Raw genomic sequence first — 11,136 nt, forward strand, 5'->3', positions numbered from 1 at the left:
CACTGCAGCGGGGGAAGTGGCAGAGATGCCACACCAGGTGTGAGACCTGGGGCAAGTTACTTAACCCCTCACAAGTCCATCTGAAAAAACGAGGCTACCTTTCCATTCTTAGGGGGATGAAAAGAAACTGATAAAGCCTACATGAAATCTCAGGTGGTACCTGCCCCAGATGGCCAAGCACCAGCCTTCCTCTGGGACAGTGCCTGGGGCACAGGGCACTCAGTGTCAGCGTCATGCGGTACCAGCTTACACTGTCCTGCTCCATGTCCTCTCAGCAGATGTGTCCCATCACGCAAGCCCAAGCACGTCGTTTCCCTGCTCAGACCCTTTGTGGCTCCCGACTGCCACAGAACCTAGTCAGAGGCCCTTTGCCTGGCTGAAGACCTTCCAACTCAAAGCTGTGTTCCTCCATTCCCTCCCCTGACAATCGGCCCCCACTCCACAGGATTGCTCCTTGTTCTCCCAACTCATACTCTCACCACCCTCTTCCTATGGAGATCTTGGGGGGATCTTTCCAGACTTTCCAGACTCCATTCATCCCTGTACAAGGACTGGCACTCAGTAAACTTTCCAACAGAATACCTTCAGGTCAGGAGCTTCCCACAGGGAGCTGAGGATGCAGTTCGGGCCTGAGCCCTGGCCCACCAAGAGGGTAGAGCAGAATACAGAGCTCTAATGGGGTCTTCTTGCCCACTTGGAGGCTTTGTCACGTGGCTTTCCAGCTATCTGCAGCCATGTCATAGTATTTCAACTCACTAATTAGACATCATTAACCACCAGGCTCCCTCTCTGAACAAGCTGTACTGGAGCCCAATTCTGCCCAGCCAGGCTAGCTCCTCTCCCAGACCCCTCATCCTCAGCATGGGGCTGCTCCCCACCCTCGTGAGTCATGTCTCCCTGTTGTGCCCCCTGGGTTCACTCCCCATTGAGCTGACTCTCTGAGGCCATCACTTTTGACACTCACTTCTGGACAAGAATGAATGAGGGGGAACATACAGGGCAACCCTGTCTAGCTCTGCAGAGAAAGAGTGTACCCATGTGAGCAAGGTCAACTAATTCAGCCACGAAGAGCCATATGCTGGGCCCTCTAGGGAGTAAGCGTAACAATTCTTTTTAAGGCCAGCTTTTCCCTGACCTACGGCATGCTTCTGGGACTGGGACGACTTCCCCGGCACTAAGTTGGTGTTAATTAGTGAAAATTATCTAATGCAAGCTCATTTTAACATTAGCTTAAAGCCAAACATAATTACAAAGATAAATCAGCTGCTAAAAAAAAAAATCAAGTGAAGATACACAAATGATTTTTAGGATCGTTTGAGGTTTGAGCTCCCGGCACTTTGCAGCATGTGGGTGGAGCAAGGCAGGACTAGAGGTATTTCTTGATGGATTTGTCGGCAGCGGTAGTGTAAGACAGCTGGCAGTTTGCCTGGGAGGTTCTGAGAAGCAGCAAGGATAACCTTGTGGCTATTGCCAGGTGAGTTTACCTGAGAGGGCTTCCCCAAAGAGGCAAGTTAAGACTGCAAGGAAAGGGGTGGCAGTGAAAGTGAGGAGGAGGGCATTCTGGGAATAGGGTGCGTCCTCCTGCCCTCAGGCCTCTGCCCTAGCTTTTGGTCTGTCCTTCCTGTCCACAGCTTAGCATCCATTCCCAGGAAGGCTCCCTTCATCTGGAACTCCATGTGCAAGTACACAAGCCCGGAAATCAGAGTCATCTCGGTCCCCATCCAGCTTCACTATTTATTGGCAGTATGATCTTATCCTCTCTGAACCTCAGTTTCTTCACCTGTAAAAAGGAAAGTTTCTGGATTGTTGTAAAAATTAAACGAAACAGTCTATTCTAAAAGGGCTGGCACATGTCTGGCATGCAAATGCTCAATGAATAATAGCTTCTGGGGCCAGGCAAAGTGGCTCATGGCAAGAACACCATCTCTACAGAAAAACAAAACAAAACAAAAATTAGCTGGGCATGGCATTGTGAGCCAGTAGTCCTGGTTATTCAGGAGGCTGAGGCTGGAGAATCATTTGTGCCCAGAGTTTAAGGATTCAGTGAGCTATAATTGCACCGCTGCACTGCAGCTTGGGTGGCAGAGTGAGACCCTGTGTCTAAAAAAGGAAAAATACCTATCAACCCCCTCACCGCCACCGTACTATAATTTATCTTCTTTTTGTCTCCCCATTCAACTTAAGGCAGGGTTCACATTTTATTCATCTGTATATTTCTGATCACTGGCGCAAGGTAGGTTCTCAGCGAAATATATTCAGTGAATGAGCAAATAGGTCCCTCCATGCAGTCCAGAGACCTACCTGTGAGGGAAGGACACTCCCAGTCTGTCCTCAAAGACTCACCGATAGGTAAAAAGTCCTGGTCCCCTCTACCCTGTCTCTTGACTCACTGCTAAAAACAAAACAAAATCAGGAGCCTCCTACATGCTCAGCCAGGACTTCAAGGAGTCCAACAGAATGATGACCAGCATACAAGCGGTGCCAGGGATATTTCCAGATTATTGGAAGCCTGGGCCAGAGAGACTAATAATTAGCAAAGCCACAGACTCTCTCCCAGGACTAAGATTCTGGGATCATTAGCAAGTCTACATATTCCACGGATTTCAGAGAAGGAAAAGGAAAACCAGGGAAGGCAGCAGCCCTAGCTGAGGCAATAGTTTTGGCACCTGGGAGGGGGGAGGAGGGAGTAGAGAGAGAGATCAGCAGAGTGAGTCAGGCTAGGGGGAGGCTCAGGTCGGCAGCAGGAACAGAAGCCAAGAACAGAAGCAGGCCTCAACCAGGACCCAGCTCTGGGCTCCTTTGTTCTCTGCCCTGCTCCCCACCCCCAGCTCAGGTTGGAAACTTGTCCCCAAACAGCCTTTGCTTTGTACAGTCTAAGAAAAGGACAGGATGTGGCTACCAGGTGAGGCAGCACCCTGGGTGGTGAGAACATGCAGGGACTGACAGTTGCTGGGCTGGGAATTCCATGGCCTCAACTTATCAGGGAGGGGCACAAGTGCAAGGGAGCCAGAAAGTGTCCATGAAGAGGATAATATTATCCCTGGAGGCTACTTATACCAGATTCCCTGTGTTACCTGCCCCCATGTCCCCAGGAAGAAAGAACCTTCCTTCCCACAACCCCTCGCTAGGCATAGATTGGAGCAGCTAGCAGTGCTATATTTGTCTATCTCTAGAACTGGTCTGAAAACCTCACAATAAACTTCAAATGTTTCTGGAAGTTTTAGAGGGAAGAGATAGCCCCAGAGGGAAATTCCCAAGGGTAACCTGCATTTGTAGCAGAAGGACACAACCTTGAACTCTGACTGGTTAGAATCCCAGCTTATGAGTTCTATGACCTATGCTACCACTTCCCTTGCAAGGTGCTGAGGATTGGGTTAAAGAAGATACTTTATGGCACACAGGTCATTTATCTCATCTTAAGAGAAGTCCCTTTTATCTGCATACGTGCCTTAGGTTCTTAGGACAATCTTGTGGGTGTAAGCAAGAAAGCAAGAATTATCCCCGTTTTATAGATGAAGAAACAGAGGCTCAGCAAAGTCAAATCATTTTCCCAAGTCCACCCAGTGAGCTAGGAAAGAAATAACTAGAGCAAGGGTGAGGATTCCCAGTCTCCATGGCTCCCCTGGCAGTGGCCTGGGCCTTCTGAGATCTCTTCCCATCAGACCTGCTGGCTTCTAAGAGACCAAGAGTTTATTGAGGCCCCACCTTCTACTTATGGACTCTCCCAGAAACACCCATCCACCTTTGGGTTTTGGGAACCCAAAGTGTCAGATTTCAGAGGAGCCAGCCCTCCTCTTCATCTTCACCAAAGAGAAATACAGCCCAAAGCCATGATTACATCATAGTTAACCCTCAGCACCCCCACCCTCTGTACCACAATCTACTGAGGCCTTTTCTCCCAATGAAAGCTTTAGTTCTCCAGAGAAAAGAACTTGAGGGATATCTTTCCAGACTGCCCTGGGGCTCTTTGGGCTGGGCCTGGGCCACCACTCGCCCTTCAGGATGACAGTGTGCATGAAACATCCTCAGGGCCTCTCTGCACCTGCCTGTTTTAGACCTCTCTGCCCAAGGCAGATCCCAGAGAAGATCCTGGACTGAGGATTCAGCAGCCTCCCGCAGGCAGCCCTCAGGCAGGCAGACAGCTGCCCTCACCAACTCCCACCCCCACCAAATTGAGGCCAGCAGAAAAATTTGTGAAGTGGAGAATTCCCACGCAAAGGAGGGAACTGGAGACACACCCATGGGGGGAGGGAACTGTGGCCCCAACATGAGAAGCGACTCCTAACTCTGATCTCCTGGGTGGGGCACCCTACTTCTTGGGAGAAAGTTTGGCCACGCTACCCTCCTTACATAGCAAGAAGAGGAGAGAAGGCAATAGTTACTTTCCACGACAACGAACATTTGTACCATACTTCCTAGGACCCTCAGCTTTCACACACCATTTTTAAAAACCATTCAGAAACCTAGATATTATCTTCCTCAGTTTTATCAGTCAGGAACCTCAGAGAGGGCAGAGATTTGCCCGAAGGAACACAGCTGGTAAGTGGTGGGATAGATAGAAACCAAGATCTTTCAACTTCAGAGCCTGTCTTCTGTTCTTGACATGAAGCTGGGTCTCCACTGCTCATGAATTCCAGTGCCTGAGATTAGTGATTAAGCATAAAAAAGAGAGACTCAGAACCCAATAACCACAGTGCCCAGAGCTTGCCAGGGATGCCTAGACAGGCTGGGGCAAGATCCCAGAAGGGCTGGGAAGTGGTTATTCCCTGGTACTGCAGCCATGCCATTATCCACCAGCCTTGATGGGACAAGTGACTCTGGAACAAAGCTCATGTTGAAACTATCACTTGTGGAAGGGTAGAAGTGTCAAGAGAAGAGACAGTGTGCGGGGCCTGAGGGTCCCTAGGCTGCGTGAGAGGCCCATTGTCCTGTGCATTTTAATCAGGCTTCCAAAAGGCAGCTCAGAAGCTTCTAGATAGGGGAAGGAGGAAGGTAGGGAGGTATGAGGAACCCAATCAAGAATTGGGACTAGCAACACAAACAAGGTGGTGAGGTGACTAGTGAGTATATAATCTGACTCTCGGAATTCAAAAACTAGTAACATTTAAAAAATTATTTTTGTATACTGAATTTTTTTTTTTTGGCATCTGCTCAATCTCCGTATCTTAATACCCAGCATCGCACTTGGTATGGAAAAGGTGATTGGTGCTATTTGCTGGGCGTAGCTGAAGAGCAAAGTGTCAAAACTGAGGTTAATGCAGAAGGACAGTGGCCTCTACTCTGGGGCAGAGGCTGCCATCTGCAAGGCTGAGGCCCATGGTGAAGTGAGCTGATGACTCCAAGACTTTGTCACACCCCCTGGGCACCTGTATCCCAGTTGTTTACTGGGCTCTCCCATCAGCTCAACAGACTTCTAACCAAGGCTGCGAACCTTGGCCAATCATGCCTCATGCTCTGAGGCCTTTCCCCAAGTCCCTCTGACCCATCCCTTTCCTGGTTCCCCCACCACCCTAAATTACAGCATCCTTCTCTCTGCTGCCACACTGCTTGTTACAACAGGGGTTAAAGGTCCTGAGTGGTGTGTCCCTCAGCAGCCACTTACTTCCCTAGAGGGATGGGTGGCCAACAGAAGACAGTTTTCAATTCCTTAAATGGATTGCTGACCACCTGTAACAGTCAGGACACCACTGGGGTCCTGCAAAGAAGACTGAGGGGAGTAAGACAGAGTCTCTACTCTTCTTCTTCTTCTTTTTTTTTTTTTTTTGAGGCAGAGTCTTACTCTGTCACCCTGGGTAAAGTGCTGTGACATTGTAGCTCACAGCAACCTTAAATTCTTGGCCTTGAGCAATCCTCTTGCCTCAGACTCCCAAATAGCTGGAACTACAGGTGCCTGCCACAGTGCCCAGCTAGTTTTTCTGTTTTTGCTCAGGCTCATCTTGAACTCCTGAGCTCAAGCAATCCACCTGCCTCCGAGAGGGCTAGGATTACAAGTGTGAGCCATCATGCCTGGCCGTCCCTGCTCCTCTAAAGCTTCTAACTCAACAGGATAAAATGGACTCTCCTAAAGCAAGCTGTGTGGAACTTTTGGATTAAAAATTTGATAAAATGCCAAGGCAAAGGTGGCCTCTCAGCCAGGCCTTGAAGGAAAGGGGTGATGGGATAAGCCCATCAATAGGTAGAGATGGGGTAGGACTAGCCTGGTTACCCACTCCTTTCTCTCCTTAGTCAACCTGGTAGGCCTATTCCACTACCTACAACAGGAATAAAAGGAGTAGCTTCTAGTTAATAATAACCTATCCCAGCAGCCTCCTCTCCTGGGCTGTGTATATAATTTTCGTGGGGTCACTGGTAATCCTGACCAAGGGCCTGCGGGTGCTGTGTAATCTCCTTGTCCTTGGTCTAATGACAAGTTGTTTCACGCTTTTGGACCTCAGAGGGATCCTCTGAGAAATGAAGACAATATCCTGCCTTACATGGTCATTGAGGCTCCAAGGAAATTGGACAGTTTGAGATAAACTAAGAAGAGTTGAGTAGCTGGTACATTTGGGTGTAGGCCCAGCAGTAAGTTTTCTGTTTCTGAAGCACAAGGCAATATTCTCTAAACCTGCCCAGCAGCCTCAAAAATGGATGCAGCCAGTCACAAGGAAGCCTGGGTGCGTGTATGGCTTAGCACCATGTCCTCCGTGTGCCAGAGACAGTCCTCAGCTTCAGTGGGTCTTCCCTAACCCAGTTTAGGGGCTGGGCAAGTGCCCCTCCTACCTGCCTCCTGTCAAGCTCTGCTCATACTGCATTACAATGATGGATTAGCAGATGATTAGGCTATCTAAGAGCAGAGGTGTGTTTTCTGCTGAAATAAGCTTAGTACACAATAGACCTCCGAATATTTGTCCAGTGACCAAATGGATACCGGTTCCCAGTGCAGCTTGTAAAGGGCCTTCTGCCATTTGCAGAGGCCCAGGGAGCAGCCAGCTTAGGCTGCCACCCTTCCATACCTGCTGGGCTGTCTCCCGATTGTCCCTCCTCCCTAAACCCCTCCTCCCCAATCACATTTTCAAAGTGTCCCCTGATTAGACTCCTTTCTCCATATCTTTGAAGACCAGATAAGGAATTGCTCTCTAGACTGTGATCATGCGCAAGTCATGGCAACTCCTTAGTTTCCTATTTGTCATGTGAGGACAAAAATGATAGCACTTTACAAAGTTCTTCCAAAGACTACAAAACTCTCTGGCACATAACTGGAGGTGGGCACATCCTTCAGCCTCCCTCCATGATACTGGTATCTTTGCACATGAACTATCTGGGTCAACCCCACCCTGCTTCTGGGCAGCCAAACTCTCATTGAAAACAAAGGAAACTCCCTCCCTCGGGTGAAAAGGAAGGAGGAAGGATCTAGGTTAATGGCCAGGAAGATTCCTTGCCAGCTGGACTCACTGGTGTGGGGGTGGGGGGCAAGCAGCAGTCAGAAGGTGCAGCCTTTAGAGCAGAAGCCAGGGATCCGGGTTCTTCTGTAACCAACCACGTGACTTTTGGACAAGCCCCTTTCCTTGTCTGTACTTCAAGTTCCTCACCTGTGAATCAGGATGAACCTACTTCTTTGAGAAGTGGCTGTACAGACATAGGGACAATGATTAAGGGTGGAGGCCCAAGAGCCTGGGAGTTGAGTAGGTACAGTTAGAGTCAGAAACTGCTGCTTCCAGGGGCTGGTCACCTACCTTGGGCCCAGTTTTAGGGCCCCTACACTAGGCACTAAACTCCCACTATGATGTCCTTTGTTCTTTTTTTCCTGCCGATCAAAATACCTTGCTATTTTCAAAGGAAAATCTCTCACTCTTGTTCTGGAGTCTTACTTAGAAATTGCTCATTCTACTTTACTTCTCTCTCTTTCCAACTGTGCAGTTCACCTCCCTCAGGAAGCTTCCCCAGATTAAGCACATCCAGCCTCAAACTCTTTTCCTCTCAGCATTTGAGTAAACTCTTAGAGGACACAGGCTACAGCTTGCATCTTCTTTATGGCCAGTGCCGGGAACACAGTAGGCACCCAGGAGATAAATACTGGTTAAATCTGTACATATTGGATTGGTTCACAATTGTGAAAGAGTTAGTTTAAGAACACCCTATATACAAGACTAGAAGCTTCAGTGGCCAGGGGCCTTGTCTCCCCCTTCTTGTAACAGGGGTGCACAGCCTACACTCCATGTTGTGACCAGGGTAGCTCCATTCAAACTCCAGGCTTAATCCTATAGCACCATTTATTTCAGACTGGGACCAGATAGTGCAGTGGTTAAGAGCAAAGGCTTTGGTGTTTGGAGCCTGGCTCAGCTACTTCCTAGCTATGAGACCTCCAGTAAGAAACTTACCTGTTCTGAATCCTGATTTCTTTTTCACCAAAAACAAGAATACATAGCTCATCCAGGTGTTGTGAAAACAAATGAGAAAATGCAGTGGTTGGCACATACATCGTATTAAGTTCTAAATAAATTCAGGCTTTGTTAGTGTTACAGCATGAGACTTGACCCCTGACCCCAGCTGTAGCCTGCTGCCCAGTATTGCCCCACACTTCCCTTATGCTGTATCTGTGTTCAATCTTGCCTTTTTCTTCTGCAGAATGCAAATATACAAAGAAAGCTCAGTCAAACAAGGAGGAATTTAGAGAGGGAGGGTGGAAATATGGACAATGAAAAGTTAACCATTACTTCTGGAAGCCAATCTAGCCAACTACCTAGATCAACCCTCCAAGAAGAGATGCTTTGGTCTTTCCAGCTTAATTTTCCCTTCTCAGGCCTGTTCGGTGTCCAAGAAAAACAGAACTCCAACCACACGCATTCAGTTGAATTAGTGTGGTGAACCCAAGCCACTCCTGTTGTGTATTTTGAATTGGGCACCAAAGGCTGCTGTTGTTTCTTAACAAATCTCAGTGTATGGAACCAGATTTAGCAAATAAAAATAGAAAATGCCCCATTAAATTTTAATTTCATATAAATAATGAATACATTTTTTAGTACCAATATATCAGTATCAGTAATATTTGGGATAAATTGATACTGAAAAGTTATGTGTTGTTTATTTGAAGTTCAAATTTAATGGGACATTTCATATTTTATTTGGAAGCTACCCAGGTACTCCTACCAGAAGGCACAGAGTAAAAGTTGAAATATTCCCCCTGCTCCACAACCTCCTGGCCCCACCAGCATTCCCAACCAACCACCCTGGAAACCTCCCTTCTTCCAACTCTCAAGCAGAGCCATGTGCTAAGTAGAAGCTTTTCCCAGAGCTGCTGAGTCCAGTGACCTGCTTGTCAACGTGGCCAGCACAGTGCCAGGGACATAGTAGGTGGTCAGAATACATTTCCTCGTTCATTCCAGGCTGCTTGAGCTCTAATACTGAACCCAGAAGAGGGTGTGAAAGTGAGGGGCCAGCTGGGCTTTGACCGTGGCTGGGTGGAGGTGTTCCCAAGAGCAACATGGCTGAGTTGGGGTGGGAGGTCAACACCAGCTACTTCCTGGAGTAGTTTTGAAGATAACATGAGAAAATGTCCAGGGATATGTCCTGCAAATCCCTGGGCAGCAGATAGGTTATTGTCAAGACCTTCCAGTGACTCATTTTTTGCAGGGCCTCATGGAATTCACCCTTCCCTAGGGAAGGGACGCCAGGAAGAAGTTTCAGAAGTATAGAGCAAAGACAGTGCCTCTGGGCACTATAATAATGATGACCAACATCTGCCCAGCACCTTCCAACTTGTTAAACGTTCACATCTATCCTGCGGAGATAGACAGCTCCGAGACCTCACCATAGCCCTGCGAGCTTAAGGAGGGTTGGCCCAGAATACACAGGGTGCCAGGGCGGTCTGCTCCAGGCCCTGCTGCGGCGGTGGGGCCTGGTCCAAGGGACCGGGGTTGGGGTCCCATCAATCGGGGGACAGGGACAGGGCCTACCTTCTGGGCCTGTTGGATCATCTCCCTGACCACCTGCTTGAGGTGCGGCGCCTTCTCCTCTTTGGGAGGGTGAGTGAAGAGAGTGATACGGCTCACGCCGCGGTAGAAACCGGTGTCCGTCCAGCCCAGGTCCAGTGGGGGGACCTCGGTGTCAGAACGGTCAGGCCAGTAGGCCAGAGACTCTCCGGGCTCCTCTGGGGCCTGCGTAGGGGCCTTGGCCTTGGCCTTGTTCTTGCCCCGGGCGGCGGCGGCGGCGGCGGGGGCGGCGTCCTCGTAGGGGCTCCAAGCGGCAAGAAGGGCCTGGCGCTCCTGGCTGGAGAGGAAGTCCCGCAGCCGCTCCTTCTTGACCCGCTCGCGGTAGGCCTGCTCGCCGCCGCCCAGCAGCGCCTCCAGCGCGGCCCGCCGCCGCTCGCAGTAGTAGAAGGCGGCCTGCACCTCGGTCACCCTCTCGTTCACGTGCGCCTCGTCCAGGCAGCTCAGCTGGGACTCGGCCATGGCGCCCCAGCCCGGGACCTGCCGCGGCCGGGAGGTCCCCCCGCTGTACCTGGAGCCGCCGAGGGGCGGGGCGCCTCACCTGGCCGCGGGGTTGGCCTCGGCCCGCCCGCCGCCGCGTGCCGGCCAATCCGCGCGGGCCGGGGCGCGGGCGCGGCCGTCGGGCGGGGAGGAGCCGGCGCGCCGCCACCCGTGCCGGCCTCTCCGGCCTGGGCGCTGCCCTGCTGCTGCGATCGGGGTCGGTCTGCAGGGCCCGGCCTGGGTCGGAGCCCCAGAGTGGGAACAGACTCGGAGCTGGGCGGCAGTTAGACCCACGTGCGGCCTCTGGCCCACGGCTGCCTCCTGGCCCCGACTCTCGTGCGGGGCCAAGATCGACGACCTGACCCTTTTTGCCTCCAGCCCCAGCCTCCGTCGCGGTGCGCGTTCCGCGTTCATTGTCGGAGCAGGTAGGGCCTGGAGCACGTGTTCTGGCCGAGGCACCTTTGGGGCCGCCTGACCCCTCCCCCGTTGAGGGTCTGGGAGCCCTGCTGCTGGACAGGATTGTGACGGCAGCGGAGGGGGGGCAGCTGGTGTGCGAAGGCGAAATGCTAATGAAATCTCTAGCTCCTTCCCACGTGTCCCAGTTCTGAGATCAGAGGCCTCCAGGGACTTTCAATCCAACACCTTCACCATAAAAATTTCTTAAAAAAAAAAAAAGAAAAGAAAAGCCATT

General features: G+C 50.7%; 1 protein-coding gene across 1 annotated transcript in view; it reads right to left on the reverse strand.

The window, feature by feature from the left end:
• The window catches only part of LOC128581562 (protein FAM83F-like), a 35,726-nt gene extending 25,242 nt beyond the window's left edge, over positions 1 to 10,484 (reverse strand). Inside the window, exon 1 of the mRNA XM_053584544.1 lies at positions 9,933 to 10,484. Within this exon, the coding sequence (XP_053440519.1) occupies positions 9,933 to 10,427 (495 nt within the window). The 5' untranslated portion in view covers positions 10,428 to 10,484. The remainder of the gene's footprint in view (positions 1 to 9,932) is intronic.
• Positions 10,485 to 11,136: the final 652 nt, after the last annotated feature.

The sequence above is a fragment of the Nycticebus coucang genome, chromosome 3, assembly GCF_027406575.1.
Source record: "Nycticebus coucang isolate mNycCou1 chromosome 3, mNycCou1.pri, whole genome shotgun sequence".
Taxonomy (NCBI): Eukaryota; Metazoa; Chordata; class Mammalia; order Primates; family Lorisidae; genus Nycticebus; species Nycticebus coucang.